The sequence below is a fragment of the Zonotrichia leucophrys genome, chromosome 2, assembly GCF_028769735.1.
Source record: "Zonotrichia leucophrys gambelii isolate GWCS_2022_RI chromosome 2, RI_Zleu_2.0, whole genome shotgun sequence".
In the NCBI taxonomy this organism is placed as follows: Eukaryota; Metazoa; Chordata; class Aves; order Passeriformes; family Passerellidae; genus Zonotrichia; species Zonotrichia leucophrys.
In genome coordinates, this window is record NC_088171.1 from 31,402,864 (window position 1) to 31,419,791 (window position 16,928).

At 35.2% G+C, this 16,928-nt stretch overlaps 1 protein-coding gene across 12 annotated transcripts in view; it reads left to right on the top strand.

The window, feature by feature from the left end:
* The window catches only part of HDAC9 (histone deacetylase 9), a 455,649-nt gene that overhangs the window by 391,863 nt on the left and 46,858 nt on the right, over positions 1 to 16,928 (top strand). For all 12 annotated transcript variants that reach the window (XM_064704437.1, XM_064704440.1, XM_064704439.1 and 9 more), the window contains one exon: positions 3,263 to 3,381. In XM_064704437.1, coding sequence (XP_064560507.1) covers positions 3,263 to 3,381 — 119 coding nt within the window. The remainder of the gene's footprint in view (positions 1 to 3,262; positions 3,382 to 16,928) is intronic.

A 16,928-nucleotide genomic window follows, 5' to 3' on the forward strand; every position in this document is an offset into this window, starting at 1 on the left:
CCTAAATGTCTGTAGATTATTGTAGAAGACTGGATTAGAGATTTAGGAACCAAAGGTCTATATAGTCATTGCAATTGAGAGACTTGTGGCTGTCATCTTTTTGAAGGACCAAATAGTAGCCTTGACTTTTGTAACAAGAACCAGGGACACTCTGAGATATTTAAGAGAGAAGTCAAACTTGCTATCCCAGTAAAAAGATTTTTTTTTTTTTTTTTTTAGTTTTCCATGATATCTTTCAAAATGAAAAGTCCTTTGAGGTTCTTGAAATCCTCTTAGCTGTTATTTTGGTAAAGTGAACTCAGGTAATAATGAAAGCAGTAACAGAACGCTGAATTCTAAATGCCGCCTCCAGTTATTAGCATTATAACCTTCTCATTTCTAGAGCTGAGATTCCTATATATCATTTCTGTAGAGATTTATGAATGTGCTACTATTTCCTGTTCAGGACTATTAAAGATGGTGTTAATAGCTATTCCTGGTTCTCTGTGTCAAAAGACCTTGCTTTCAGTATTTCATAATTTTCCTATTGCTACTCAGTATGGCTGGCAGTTTTAATGTCAGACATATTTATTTGACAAAAAATTGAATAAACTGTGTCTAAGCAATTTTTGCTGCTTGTATGAATGAGATTAAGGGTCAAATGCATTGTTTTGCCCCATTGTTATTAAAAAATGTGCTGACATCTTTACGCTTAAGAGCAAGGTCTTGAAATGTGGTAGAAGTGTGGTAGATTTTCCCAATGTTTCCAAATTATAAGACTCTCAAAAATTTCTTTGTGTGTTAGACTGGTGAGGCTTGTTACTGCTCAGCAACTTGAGCTTGCAGAGCTTCTCTGCGCTGCACACACTCCATTGTCTGACTGCTGAGTTTAGTCTGTGCTGTGCTCTGTGGTGCTGCCACTTTGTTTGACATGAAGAAATAAAAAGCAGAGCCTGACTTGAATTTGAGGAAATGTGAATGGAGAGGAGGAGGGCAAAAGCTCAAGTGGCTGCAGATAGGGAGGGTTCTTCATAGGATCCCTCCTTCTTCCAGTCTGTAAGATGTATGGTGCTATGGGGACAGATGAAGATTGTGTATCAGCCTCAGTCCTCATCAGTGATCAGGATCCATGCCACATGTGTTGCAGACGTGGGGAAGTTTGGGAAGTATGTGTTTCTTCAGACAATGAATTTGTTATTAGAGTATCAGAAGGTATGTACATAAGATAAGATGTGGTTGCATAGGAGACCTTTATTCCTGATATTGTTCCCTAGCTTTGTGGAGATTAGCCTGCAAAAGTTCAGACACTGTAGTGTCTAATGTAAGTATTCATATATGTACTTTGTGTGTCAGAGTGTTCTACACCGTGGAACAATAGGAAGAAAAGCCTAAAGGAGGAGTGATTGACTGCTTGCCTCCAGGCCATGTCAGCTCAAACCTGTAGCAACCTTGGTGGATATTTATTTCAGCTATTATAAAAAAGTCCAAGTGATGGAAAGTCTCCAATTTTCTTAAGCATTTTATTTATATTATTATTTATTCTTAGAATTTAAAAGCTTGTTCCAGTGTCTGAAGTACAGGTGTCCTGCTGCAGCTGCTTCAGGTCCTGTCCACAGGGTACAGAACAGGTTATTTCTTTCCTCTTGCAACGACTTACATATTTGTGCACTTTTATCATGTTTGCTCTCATGTTATGCAAATCAAATAATTATATTATTTATCCACTTAGGTTATGTTTTTTGAAAGTTTTTTCTTTGCTTTTGATCCCTCCAGTTGGTCTAGATCCTTCTTGAAGTGCAATGCTCAATACTGGAATCCATATTTCAGCAGAGGCCTACTAATAACTTGTATAAAAAGGAATATTTCACAACTTATGTCACTTTGCCTGTAGATATTTGTGGTGCAATTTCAGCAAAATCACAAAAAAATTTTAAGTGGCTTCTATCCTTTTTTTAATGTAAAACTGTATTCATTGAAGTGCTGCATGCTCTGACAAAGACTTTTTGCTTCATCTGAATTAATTTTTTTTATGATTAACTAGTAAAATGAACATTTTCCTAATATTAAAATTACCTTTGAGGCAAACAAAACAAAATAGAGTTTATAATGCATAGATCAAAAATTAAACTAAAGAAAAACCTAGAGAATTGTTGATATCATTTATGTCTTTTTTTTTCCCACAGAAAACCTAAACCTTTCCACAAAAATGTGATTTCTTTGGACTAAGTGGTTTATCAAATAAACAATAAACATTGAACTTAAACAAATAGCATTACACATGCACAAAATTAATGTTCACATTCTGACCAGTGTAGACCAATTGGGAATGGTCTACATTGGTCAGAATGTGAAGATTTTTCTAGAGTTAATTTTTCTGGGATAGAACATTCATATATGTATTTACCTTTTAATATTAGCCATATCCCCCTGATTTAGCACAGCCATTACAGGCTCAGTGTCAAACCAGTGCAGAAGGCATCCTCACTCCTTCCCTTTGGAGTCAGCCTGAAAAAACACATCTGCAAGTGCAGAGCCAAGGGGCTTATCTTCTCCTTCAGTACATCTTTTAGTCTTTGAGACTGGAGAAGGGCAAAATCAAAGTGGTAAAATATCCGCACACAAGTTTGTCAAGGAAGGAGTTAAAAAAGTGGAATCTTTGTGACTGTAAAGGGCTGAATTATCTTCCTGACACCAGCAGGGGTTGCTGTCACTAGTTCGTGGTTGTCACATTCCTGTTATGCTTGACCTTGGACAGGCTTGACAACATAGTCTGGATTTGATTAAGGGAATTTCATGTTTTTCCTTTGCTAGAGTCACCCCCCACCTCGACAAACATTTAAAAATGTTAAGGAGTAAAAAAAAAAAAGTTTGGAAAGCAAACATTTTCCCAAAAGAAATTTATAGTTCAAATTTACACCAAGTTCACACTAACTGGAGCAGTCCGGGTTTCCAGTCAGGCTTTGAGAGCTCTCTGTAAACCATTAGTCACTTCCCTGGAAGAGGCAGCTTTTTATAGGCAGCAGGATAAAACAGACACAGATGTGAAAGTAATATTAGAGGCTTTCACATGTACCTGCCTTTTTTTCTCAGTCATACAAAAGAAAAAAAAAGGTGATTGTAGAAAGAAATTCATTGAAGCCTTGAACTTCAACAGCTACCATGGAGATTTGTTTAATGAAAATAAAATACAGTGTGTTGTGGTTTTTTTCTGGGTGTAAGAATTTATATAATGTACATGGAAGTTTTTTTAATTTTATCACATTGGGTTCTTTGCATTCTACAGGACTGTGATCATGCCAGCTGCCAACGAGTTTGATCCAGAAATTGTCCTGGTGTCAGCAGGATTCGACGCTGTGGAAGGCCATGACCCTCCGCTGGGCGGGTACAAAGTCACAGCTAAATGTAGGTATTGCCATTGGCACACGTTTCTGAGTTGGTATTTTTTCTAGTTAGGAACCTTATTATATAAGTCCAGTTCACATCTGTGTTTCTGTTTTGTGAGATGACAGCTGTGTCACTGAGGGCAGGGACTGTCCAGCAGTTAATACCTAGGGATGCCTTGAGAGCTGCACTGCTTGCCCAGCTCATGGACAAGGTGGAAACAAACATGTTAGAGTTCCTGGCTCACTCCTTTATGTTCCTCTTGGCATTTTTGTCTTGACTTTCTAAAGTATTACTTTTCTGGCATTCAAATAACATTTTAGACGTTTCATGCTTTTCAATAGGTCCCAATTTCCAAATGCTGGAGTAAGTTACTTCTCTTTAAATATATATTGGAGATTTTAGACTTTGGATGCCTAAATCCAATCTCATATTGCTCTTTTGTTATTGTAATCTTTTCAGCTCTGTGGCATTAATCCTGAATTACATCAGTGTTTATGAAGGCCAAATTTTTCTAAAAGACTACTCTGCTGGGTCTCAATATTTGGATGTCCATTTCAGTCTTTCAAAATGTGTGCTTATGGCAGAGATTTAATACTTTCTGAAAGACAGGTCTGTCTGACACATCTCATTTGTAACACTCCAAAATCCCTAGCTCTTACCAGACATTGTGGCCAAACTGATTCTGAGCCTTGGATGTTAAGCAAGGCTGGCTGATGTAGTAACTCTCTGTACAGAATGTGCAATGTAACATTGCTTTATATCAATTGCTTTACATGGGGTGACACAAAATGGTTTCCTAATGCAGTGATGTGAATAATTTTCTTCAGTATATCTACTTTTATTCAGTATATTCAGTCTATAATATCACTTCAATACCTATTAAATATGGACCTCTGCTGCTAGGTAGGTCAAGGCAAATGCCTTGGGAAAGTCTGGAGAAGTCAATGAGACTTAATGGTGTTTAAAACACTGCAGAAATGGATGCCAGTTAAGACTATTTTGTCCTTCTAACCTCTGCCTTTTGTTGCAGATCAATGGACCAAAGCTGTTGTATAACTCAGGAGGTTCAGGGTGGATATGCATATTTTTTATTTTAATTTTTACTGCATGCTAAACAGGCTCCCTTGAATACCAATGAAAGTGATAGAGGAACAGAGTGAGTGTCCATAGGGGTGTGCTGTAACAAGAGAGAATGGAGAGAGCAGTGCAGGGGTCTACCCAGAGACTCTTACACAGGTGCTAATGCACAAATGGGCTGGAAATGGAATATCCCTCTGGCTGCAAGTTAGACATATTGAGTTTTAGCACAGCTTTTCAGCTTAATGCAGTGGTTACACTGGAGAGGAAAGAAACATAGCAGGCAGTGTGCATGTTTGAGTATCATTTCCCTGTGTATTTTGATTTTTAGTAAAACATTTTGCAGGAAGAGGTGAGCGATTTACTTGCTGTTTTTATCCATGTGTGGTTCCTGGTCAGTGGCATCATCCCAAGGAGGTTCACCTCCTTGTGTGGCAAGGAGGTGAACTTTCAGCTGGTACTAAATTAGATATTGTGTTGAGAACCATTGTATAACTATCTGTATTTAGCTGCTCAGAAGGTATTCTACGTATCCCTTAAGGATGCAAGATGCTTTGGCATATATAATATTCTGGCACAACAGCTTCAACAATTTAACTAGAAATTGCAGCAAAGAGAAACTGTCAGACATTAGAATTAGTGTTAATTTTCATTCATGAATCAATTAACTCTTCATTACTTTTTTAGAGTAATCTTAATACATTTTCTAATATAAGAGGATGCACGCTACTTCTGCATATGTGTCTGTAAGCAAAAAAAGGTGATTTTATGCTTACAGACAAAAAAAACCCACAACAGTGTAGGTGGTTCTTGTTTAAATTAAGAGAAAAGCCTAGATAGATAATGATCATGTACCTGAGGGATGAATAAAACCCTTTTTACTGAGCCAAAAGAATTTATTATTTCCCCAAAACAAAATTCTTCACATTCCACCATTCTATTTTAGAACATAACATACAATATGTGGTATGTAGGAAAATGAACATTCTATTAAAAAAAAGGTCCAAAGAGAAACTTTCATATTGAACATTAAAATAGATACTTGTGCAAAGTTTTAATATAATTGGTTTGTAATAATTAGAAATTGTATGCCAACAAGTAAAGCTGAACCTGTAAATATTCTTTCTTTATAAATCTTTAGCACTTTGTGTACACTTAATACACAGAATTTTCTGATTTCTATGACTTAATACAAGCTTTACAAATTAGAGAGAGATTGAGATCAAAGGAGAGAAGATAGATCCTTCGCTACTAACCTTGCTCTTAAAGAGCATTTAGAAGCCACTAGATACTCGGTAATGAATTTTTTGTGTCTTCTCATCAGAGTACAATCTAAGAGAAAAAATTGACATTTATTAACTAATCAATCATCCCAAGTTATAAAATAAAAAACATTGGATAAAGATAGTAGTTTGAACTAATTACAGCCTTGGAGTAACCGTATAGCAGGTAATTGCATTCAACAAATGCAATTGATAATCTGCACAGTTTGAGAAATGTAATCTGCACAGTTTGAGAAATGTAATCTGCTTTAACCCAGAATTTTAATTTTTTTCTAGATTATACAATCTTGTTTACTGAGGACATGCCATTTCTCATTAGCAAAGAAACATATCAACAACAAAATAATCATATATATATATTTGCAGCTGATTTTAAATCTGTGAGTCTGTTGTGAATGTCAGGATTTATCACAGTGAGGTGACACTCAACTCTAGAAGTCTGTAGAGTGGAATCTGGCCAAATGAGATCAGTGATGATAGCAGAGCTATTGGAGATGTCTCACTTCCTAATTTATCTCTAGTTGTATTAAGTAATGAAATCACTAATGGTGCATTAAAAAAAAAAAAAAGATAGTGTTAAAAAAAAGATTGGAAGGGAAGTTTGAATCTTTCCTATTTTATTTCACTTTTCAGATCACTTTCTCTATTTTTACAAAATGGCTTTGCAATTCCTCCTTATCATCTGTTGATTACTTTTCAGTAAACTAAGCAATATTTCACTAATATTTTACCTGTCTGTGATTTGTTTGGTACAATGTAGAATTGAGAATGAACATTAAGTAAAACATTTGTTTCAACCCCAACTTTGATTGGGATTTCACAGGCACGTTTTTCTTTATGTTAGCTCTTTGTGCCAATCCTCTCTCTTAATGAAGTGCTATGATTTCAAAAGGTGCTTGCATAATACACCTACATACACATACACATCTTGAAATATATACTCAACCCATGTGCACAAACTTTGTGATGGATTTTATATTATTTTAAGAACAAAAAGGGCTTCAAAGATTTGATGTGACTGGTGGCATATGGCAGAACTTGTTGCTGCTGGGAAGTTCTCAGTCCTTTGGTACAAGCTACATTCCTAATATCTTAGTAAGGAAAGGCAAGCTTTATTGACAACACCGATGAAAGGCCACCTAGCATAATTAGAAACAGGTACACTTTTGAATTCACAATTGCTTTGCCCTGAAGAAGGTCTTCCCCCCTCAAAAGGGTTTGTGTCAGAAAAGGACTTTGTTTTTCCAAATAAAAATTTCTGTCTGCTAAAAATATTATCTTGACTCACAGACACTGCCTTGCCTGTGGCATTATGCTATGGGAACTGCACCAAGTTTAACATCAAAAAGTGAAGAGAAGAAAGTGAGGCAAACATCATATTAAACTTCCCTGGTAGTCCTCTTGGCCCAGGGTCTTGCTCCAGTTAAAGGTGCCAACTCTTGCTCAGGAGCTTCTCTAACACCTGATATGTTCTGTCAGGAATATTCAGGCAAATTATCTTAGATTTTGCTTTCTGTGTGCCTTCTGTAACAACTGAAGTTTAATTTCATTAGCTGAAATAGAGGAATGCCAGGAATGCCTTTTGTAATGTCCATCTTCAGTACTCGCATGGCTCTGTCCCTGTTGCTTAGCTAAGCGGTTCCCCAAGATGTAAGGTGAAGGAGGGTGTAGCAGCTGAAACTCTCATGCACAGATTTATGCAGGGTAACTATTGAAATGTTTGGGGCCTCTTTGTTTAGATCAGAGACTGTAATAGTCCTTTGATTTTATTGTAAAATATAATCAGGTCAGAGGAAAACGTCTCAGTTCTTGACTCGTCCAATGGTTTCTTTTTATTATTAGAATTTATTTTCAATAAGATAACACAAAATATCAGCACCATTTAACATGTATTATCAAATCATATTTTTATCAAATTCACTCTTTTTACTGGAGTAATAAGTTTTATTGACAAAAAAATATAAGAAAAATAATGGTAGAAGAAGGGAATAAAGGGATTTTATATTTAGAATAGTAAGGATATGCTTAAAGAGTAGGAATATGCTCTCCCCTGTTATTCTGATGATCCTTAGATAGATCTACTGAAGATAGAACTGACACACTTTGTGCTTTATTTTACAGTTAATTTTTACATTTTCTGCTAAAATCTATGATATTATCACACAATTTGAATTTTGTGTAGTGAACAAGTCTGAAGAAGATCTGTCGGATCTGATCATAAATTTGCAAGTTGTTAGATCTTGTAAGGGAACTGTTTTCAAATCTAGCTCTGGGGGCTGAAGATCTCCATGTAACATTATCCTGAGGTGAAGTACTTTCTCTTTGTTTTATAGAACAGCCCTTAGAATAATGCTTGCACTAAAGCCACTGAGATCACTTTACTGTTCAAGTAAATATTCTACATAATTGCTCATTAAATTGTGACCATTCCATAAAAAGAATAAAGTAAACAGAGAAGTGTCAAGCAAGAATGAAGACCTTTTCCAAGGTACTTAACTTCCTGAAGCACTTCATTTGTTAAGGGCTATGATGATTTACTAGAGTTTTCCTGTTGTTTTACTCTCTTATTCCAAAGATGCTATTTGACACCAGAGTGCAAAATAGAATCAGCAATTAGCAGTAGGAAAGGATACCACTGTGGGCATTTAAAGAGTAAATGATATTTTGTCTGCTGGAATATTTGTCCTCTGTAATGCCAAATTTGTAATGAAAAGTTGATCCAGTGCCTAGAATATAACTGATTCTATCTAAGCTGATTTGCAACTTTTAATGTTTTTATTTGAGAAAATTGCAATAACTCCCTTAATCTATCAAAACCTGCATTATGTTGTAATACACTCCATTCAAGTGGGACCAATGAAAAAAGTGCTGAAGTTATTAGCAGTTTCCCTTCTCATGAGCCCAGGTTATTTCCAAAGGATATGTCAGCATAAGTGGGAGATATTAATGTGTAAGAAACACTGCTGACTTACACATTGCCAACAGCTCTTCTGTGAGGAATCTCTTCTCATGTCTGGAACTGATACTTTGCAGGATACAAATAAGAGCAACCAGATTGAACTTGGGGGCCTGTTGATTTCCTGTTGCTTTGACCTTCACATTTCAGTTCCAATTCCCACTGGGAGTAATGAGTTTTGATAAAACGATCTCTGAATGTAACATGAAATGCTATAAAAAGATAAAATACCTTGCATCTTGGCACAAGCAAATTCAGAAGCAATGGGCACAGTTGTAATGAAGAGATGACACATTGCTGAAACAAATGACCTAGCATGGTGTACCAGCTGTCACTGGAAGACTTTAAAGGAGACATAAATAGCTGGCATCCTTACAATTAGGTATGCCATAGCACACTCAGAAGGCTTCACCAAAGGCTTCATCTTCCCCAACTCATCTTTTTCTTGAGCCTTCACAACTGTCCTACTGTATCTTGGAATTCTTCTCAGTTTCCCACTGGGTTTTGTGCATAGCATGTGGGTTAGAAACAGATCAAAGGCTAATGCTAGGACTACATATCACTGAATTCAAATGCAGAACTCCTCAGGGTCAAAGCCTGGTACTTCAGATATGTTTCAGGGATAGTTTCCCATGTGCCAGCTTCAGTATTTCTAAAACATTCTATGTGACTATTCTGAGTATTTCAAGTACTTGAAAGGCTATATATGTTCATTGTTTTGGGGTTTTGTTTGTTTGTTTTTTCCTGAAAGTACTTAGTTTCTAAAGGAGTCCCCAGATAATATTGTTAGTCTCTACTGGACTTGAACAGCTTTGGAATGGCTGTGAGTTTTTTGGGTAGAATATCTTTGGGTAAGAACTTCACTTTCTTGTGATTTTCTGAAAGTCTTCTCTGACTTTTGACTCCAGTTAAGAGTCCTGACTGGGACTATTGGGGCTAATGTAATAGGTGTATGTTAAAGAAAAGCAGGAAAAATAGCTCTTGCAAATTGACAGCTGACTAAAGAGAATAATAGTAGCTTGGTATCTCTATTAATACAGTTTGATTTTCTAAAAATAGCATTGCAGGCTTTTATAATGCCATATCTAATCTCTTCACAAGTAAGAAAGTCTTTTTGACTCAGCTAGGAGAAGCTGTGATCTTGGTAAGTCTGGCACTGACTGCTCTGACTGCAGTTTCATAGCTGGCATAGCTACTCTGAGCAGCTCCTTGCCATACAAAAGGGTGGCTGCACACCACTTCCCCTTCTGACTTGTCCATTGCTTACCGTGCACCAGTTCAGCTTCTTGTCATTCTCTCTGTAAACACATGGAGCATTGAATCATCAGCCCATCAGAAAACAAAGTCAAAAAAGTGAACAGACTGAAGCTGAATCAAATTATGGAAGGACCAATGTGTGCCACAGGCAGCAAAGAAAGGAAGAGATTGCACAGGACAACTTATGGTAGCAGTATGCAGTTAAATTACTTCAGTTGCCACAGCTTCCTTCTTTTCTGAATTCTCCTGAGTTCAGAGATTTTTTTTTTTACATTTTTCATTATCTTTCTGGTACTTGAGGTTATAGAATGATTATCCAGCAGGATAGATATTCAGCTTTTGACTCACAGCTAACAGCACTGGAGATGGGTTGGAGCAATGATCATTGATAGATTTTCACTGGGGAGTGTCCTCATTAGTATCAGGTATTTTCTTTCTGTCCCTTTTGTCTCTTGGAAACTACATGATACCCAGTGCCTGGCAGCAAGAAAATGTAGCATCAAGACTTTCCTTCCAGTTATTTTCTTCTGAAAGCAAAGTTTGGGTTTTCTCTAGGGTGATTTCTTGAATACTAATTAAATGGTAGCTTGGAGTGATCCGAAAGACATCAAAATAAAGGAAAAATTAATTGGATACCAACCCTTAGATATGATTATTTTCTGTTTTTCCTGTTTTATAGGATTCACTGCAAGAAGTAAAGCATTTTGGTTCCTTTTTCCTTGTTACCCACAGAAGTCATTGCTGTATCATATCCTATGGTTTGGACATGGCCATTGGTTTGCCCAGCCTCCTAAATTTTTATGTTTATTTACTCCTGCATTTGTACTCCTTAGATTTGCTCTTCCAATACAGATATCAGTGATTTATTTGTCAGTGACACCAGGATCTGATATATTATTGGCTTGTACACCACATTTATATGTATAAATATGAAATGTTGAAAATTTCAGAAGTCCTGTTCTCTGAGGAAGAGTAGTCTGCTGGCTCCTGTAGAAGAGAGATTGGAGTTCACTGTATAAAATTAGAATTAGTGTACCTTCTAGGACACAGCATAAAAAGGCAAATGTGAAGCTATTAGAGGAAAAGTCCTCTTTTTTTAATTATTTCATTTATAAAAGGGTTTAATGCTTGGAAAAATTCAGAAAAATTCTGCGATTTGGTTGAAGAACCTTGAAGAACCTGCTTTCAAATACTGGCAAGTAAGCATATGTCAATGGTGTGGACTATTGGCTTGAGCCATTAGAAAACTTAATGGCTCATTGGGGCATGCATGTCTAACTGGACAATAAAATGCATCTGAAGGATTCTGAAGTCTTAGTACTGATTTTGTTATTGCCCAATGTTTTCCATACTGTCTGTCTAACTGGTGTACCTTCCAGAAAGGGCTTACCTAAGCAGAAAGGGAGTGAAATAAGAAATATTAATAAATAAGCATTGATTTCACCTGCTTTTTCACTTTTACTTGGCCTTTCTTTCTGCAAATGAGCCAGGAGAGATTTCCATTTCCATTCCCACTCCTGTGTCTCAAAGAGAAGATCTGTCTGCTGGCTAGTTAACTAATTGGTACGAGTGAAAAACCACCTGTACAGCATGTTCAGCTATGCAGTGTCAATCCATCTGCAGAATGCATCAGGTGCCCATTCCTTTTATTCCTTGATTTAGGGCAGTTGCTGGGGACAGGGGGGAGGATAGATTACAATAGGAAAAAAAGGGAACCTACAGAACCATAAAGAATTATTTTCCCTCTTTTCTCATCTTTCCTTATCTCTTCACCTACCTCTTGATGTTTTTTCTTTCATGCTACATCAGCAACATTGGCTAATTACAATAACTTATCTGAGGGCTACAAAAGAGATAAAATTGGATTTACCTTCTCTCAGTTTTGAAATTAAACTTACAAAATCTTTTTCCTTATTGAATGAAACAAAGAGGCTTTCATTTAGTAGAAGAAAGGAAAGAACAAAGTATTTTTTTCATTTAGGCAGTATTAATCACATCAGATTACAATTTAAATAGGGCAAATTAAATTTAAGTTTTTAGGGCCATTTTGAATGTAATGGAGCTTGACACAGTGTTCAGCAACTTGCCTGTGCCTTTTACAGGATTGGGTCCTGAGAGAACATTGTTGAAAGACATTTCCAAATGTGGATTTCTGCATAACAAAGTGTCTGATCTTTTATAGCATCGTTGCATTGGGAATTAGTCTTGTCTTTGGGAATTTGTAGTCCTTAGTAGAAGAGCATGATTTATGTCTTAGAATTTAACCATTCTCTGTAATAAATAGAAATGTGCCACAAGTATTTACTTGGTTGCGCCATGGGAAAATTTTTAACATATTGTTCACAGCTTCAAAATGCTATAAAAGAAGGCATGTAATTTGAAGACCGACTATCCTTTGTGATTTCTAACCAATAGATTGATTAATATCTTTCAAAAGACACAGCAGCCAAAATGTTTACATCTCATTAGGCAGAGAAGAAGAGAGCACACACAATTTTGATTATGAGCTTGGATGGTTCATTTCTTTGGGCTTCACATCCCCACTACTTAAGGCAGACTGTAACTTTAAGATGTTATCTCTTGCCTGCACAAATAAACAGCCAGTTATGCTTTTTATGGCGGGCAGTTCTCAAACCAACAGGGGATTAAATGATATTAGCTGCAGTTTGTGGTTCCCTGCTGAACTATCACGGGCTCCATGGATTCCTGTCCTGAATATTTCACAGAGCAAACACCTCTTATCTGAGGTGATATTCTCACACTGGCCTCTTGGCCATGGACTTCAAAAGCTGATCACAGGGAGGGCTTGAGAGGCAATAACCCTTAATATAACAGTCTCTCCTGATAGGGATAGACAAGGTAAAGGTAAGGCGTCTCTGAAGTTTGCTCTTGTGTGTTTAGCCCCATGGGGTGATAAGGGGCCATCTGTTTTTTCAGTCTGCAAACTCATCTTTTTCACACTATCCCAGTATCAAGTACACTTTAGGTCTGACTGGTATCAGCACCAGCAATTCTTCAGTAATCTGAAGAGATTTTCTTGGTATTTTTAGCTTTGATCCCAGAAATTGTCTTAGTTGCTGTTGTGTTGAGATATTTTACTCAAGCAAATACATAAAATAAAATTTAAAACATTATGTTTAAGGTATCATTGTGACAAAGAAAATAAGTTATTGAAATAGGTTCTATAAAAGGTATGTTAACTGCTTGTGGGTAAAGGGAAATTTTTGTGCTTACCAATGTGTTTAAACTCAAAACATTAATTCATGGCGGTAGTTTCAAAAAGTCACATAACCACACCTTATTAATTGTTGAAATAGAATATTGGTACTACCAGTTCTAGAAGTTAAAAAAACACTGCTTCAGGCCTCAAAATTATTGTAAGAGTTAGTAAAATGCTGCTCAGATTTCTTTTTTTGTGGAGCTCTCAGAACATCTTCCTTCATCGTTTAAGCTTTTCCCTGCAGCCATTTTTTATCAATGAAACATTCTAATTCAATTGCAAACTCCTGATTATAATAGCTTTATGTACAAACACTGAATACTATGAAGTCTGCTATAAAATGATACAAGTTGCCAACACTGGCACATGAAAAAAAAATCCCTAACTCTTTTTCAGCACTTTATTACCTTCATTTGTTGTTTTGTGGGGTGGGGGTGGTGGCTGTCTCTAAGAAAATTGTTCTTGCTTATACCAACTAATTGCCATAAAATTTCTGGAAATGCAAGAATGTAGATCCTAATCCCTTTACTCACTTTGGGCAGTCCTGTTGATTGAGATTACCCCACAAACCTGATTAATATTTGCTAAAATAAGTAATGTTTACAGGGACAGAGATTGTAAATATTATTATGGTAAAAAAAATGCTAAAAGCTCTTCAAAAGCATATTTACATGAGAACTTTTATTTGAATGCTTTTACTTCTATTTTAATACTTCCTGAAATCTTCTAGGATTAAATTGAAAAGAAATGCAAATTGTTCTATTTTATTTACTAATAACTTATGTGCTTCAGATTCATTCTTTTCTTCCCATCATCAATTATGATTCATGTACACTGAAATGGACTAAGGGAAAGATCTTGAAAGATTTTCTTTGGAAGAAGAAACTGAAATAAGATAACTGTCCAGAACAAAAAGTATTGTTAGTTAATAAAAATTCACTTACTTAGTATTTTCTGTTCATGATGGCAAATTAATCACGTATTTGTTTTCTTTGATCCGTAGTCTTATCCCTTTTCCTTATTTCCTCTCAGTTAAAAAACTGGTTCTCTTTTTGATATCTGACATTGCATCCATTCAGAAGTAATTTGTTTGTGAGAGATGTTTTCTAAATATTTTTACTTACTTAAAACAGATTAGCGTTCTCTAAAAGCAAAATAAAACAAAGCGGTTCCATTTAATAGTGGAATGTGTCCTTAAATGAAATGTCCCAGTTTTAAATGTGCTAGCTTTCAAAATTATTTTCCTAATATGATTAATGAACATCAGATATTAATTCAGTGATTTATTTATATGGAAACCAGATGACTGACATGCATTGCCATATACTTTATGTTTTTATTTATGACTGGGGCCAGGCATAATTTGTTTGTTCTTGTTCATCGTTTTTCTTCTTATTAATCAAACCTGGTTAGCAAAGAATAACTTAAATTGCTTTGCATAATATTTTTATGCTGTCAAGAGAAATCACCAATTTAAAATGTGAGATATATATAAATCTCAGTAAAAAATGTATATATCATCCCAAGTTTGTTTTGTTTTTAAAATTTTCATATAATATATTTCTTTTTAAAATAAACAAAACTGTTATTTATTCCTGTTAAAGAGTTTAATTTATCCAAAACAGTGGGAAAAATCGCAGAATATTTTTAATTGGCTTGGTTTTTTTTTCTTGTAGAGAAGAGGTATTGACTAAAATATCAAATCCAGTTATTATCATTTGTATCTATTTTTATTTTTATTAAAAAAGATAATATCTGTAGTCTCAGAAATCCTTTGTTTTCACTGAAAACTGTTGTAGCATCTTTTGTGGTTCCTACAGGAATGTCTTTGCAGCAAAATTGCTTTTCAATATGACTGGTCTGAGTCCTAACAAATTTACCAGTAATTTCAAGAAATTTTGTCAAATCGTCGTTGAAATAGTGGCATAATTAAGTGCAGAGTTTTGAAGCATGTTAGCACAGAAGTAAAAGTGGCAGAGTGTAACCCATTGTGTTGAAATTTACAAAACAAACAGATTAAAATAATTTTTCATTCACTTAGATATTTGAGTAAGCAGCATTCTTAAACCTGCATCAAATCCTGGGGAAAACAGTGAAGAAAATCCATTTATCAAGTGATGCAATGCTGTTTCAAAATTTTAATTTAATTAACAAATGTGTTACATCAAAGAAATTAGTTTACCAAACATAATTGTGGTATTTATGTCACCATGTGAGTAAAACGATATTTTTCTAGTGGTGTTAACTGCACCAATGGTAGCTTTGTAGAACATACATGAAGGCAGTGCATATGTCCTGAACCATGTAATATTTTCTTTTTATCTCTTTTTGGGTGCATCTATTCCCACACACAATGGACACCTCTGGGATTTTCCCAGCATGCTTTTTGAAGAAAAACACTGAGGTCATGAAAGCTGACGTTCTTTAAGGTATCTTGAAGTAGTTTTCATCCACCAGGAGTTTTCTTCCAATTCACTGAGAATTGCTGAAGGTTTTCTTTTCCAAATCACATTACAAATTTGCAGATTATATGAATGAACACTATTTTTATAATGGTTTAGGTTACTGATAGGGAGTAAAGAAGATCACTTTAAAAAACACTTAAAAGGGTCTGTGCAGTTTTAATGGCTTGAGTGAAACAAAACACCAAACAGGATGTCCTTGTCCCCTTTGAACTTGAGGCATCACTTTGACATGAAGCTACTGAATTCTCTCATTAGTTATGTGGTGCTGGAATCCCAGCATCACTTAATGAAGATAAGTTTTTATGTAGTGCTTTCAAAAAAGAATTGGAAATTGAATCGGATCAAATTTAGTACTCTATCACAGACGTAATAATGTTGGAAAATCAAGAGAAACAAAAAGAATTCAAAAAAAGAATGAAAAAGAAAAAAAGGAAAAGAAAAAGAAAAAAAGAAAAAGAAAAAGGAAAAGAAAAAGAAAAAGAAAAAGAAAAAGAAAAAGAAGAAAAAGAAAAAGAAAAAGAAAAAGAAAAAGAAAAAGAAAAAGAAAAAGAAAAAGAAAAAGAAAAAGAAAAAAGAAAAAAGAAAAAGAAAAAGAAAAAGAAAAAGAAAAAAGAAGAGAGAAGAGAAGAGAAGAGAAGAGAAGAGAAGAGAAGAGAAGAGAAGAGAAGAGAAGAGAAGAGAAGAGAAGAGAAGAGAAGAGAAGAGAAGGAGAAAATATTAAAACCTAGCACATAAAATGTGCCTTTCATTCAGACAAAATAAGATTTTCCTTATTGTAATTTGCATTATATATCTAAAAGAAAGCAAAACTAAGAAAGATAGTATTCATTTGTATTTTTCCATAAATTTTCTAAAATACTTTGAAATTATTTGCCTGCTTTTTTTTTATTAGGTTTCATTATATTGGAAGAAAACGTTGTAATTTATTTTAATGGAACTAGCCATCTTATACCACAACAAGGGTACTTACAGCATAACCACTTCAGCATGGTGTACTCTAACCATCAGAACTTGTCAGTCCTAAACTCATCATTTTTAAGAGAGAAAGTAGAAAAAAATTCTTCTATTCTAAGGTGGGGCATATACTTCAGGAAGCAACTGAGAGACTATATTTAGTTTAGTAAACAGTCAGCACTGTTCCAGATATATTTCATCTGAAAGACAATAGCAGTCTTTTGGCTTTGGCTGACTACTGACAATTAGAGCATCATAAACCAGATGTCAAAAATTGTGTCTTGAGTAGCTTTTTTCTTTAGAATTTGCCCATCCCTCTTGTCATCATGGCTCAACTACCTAATTTAGTCCAC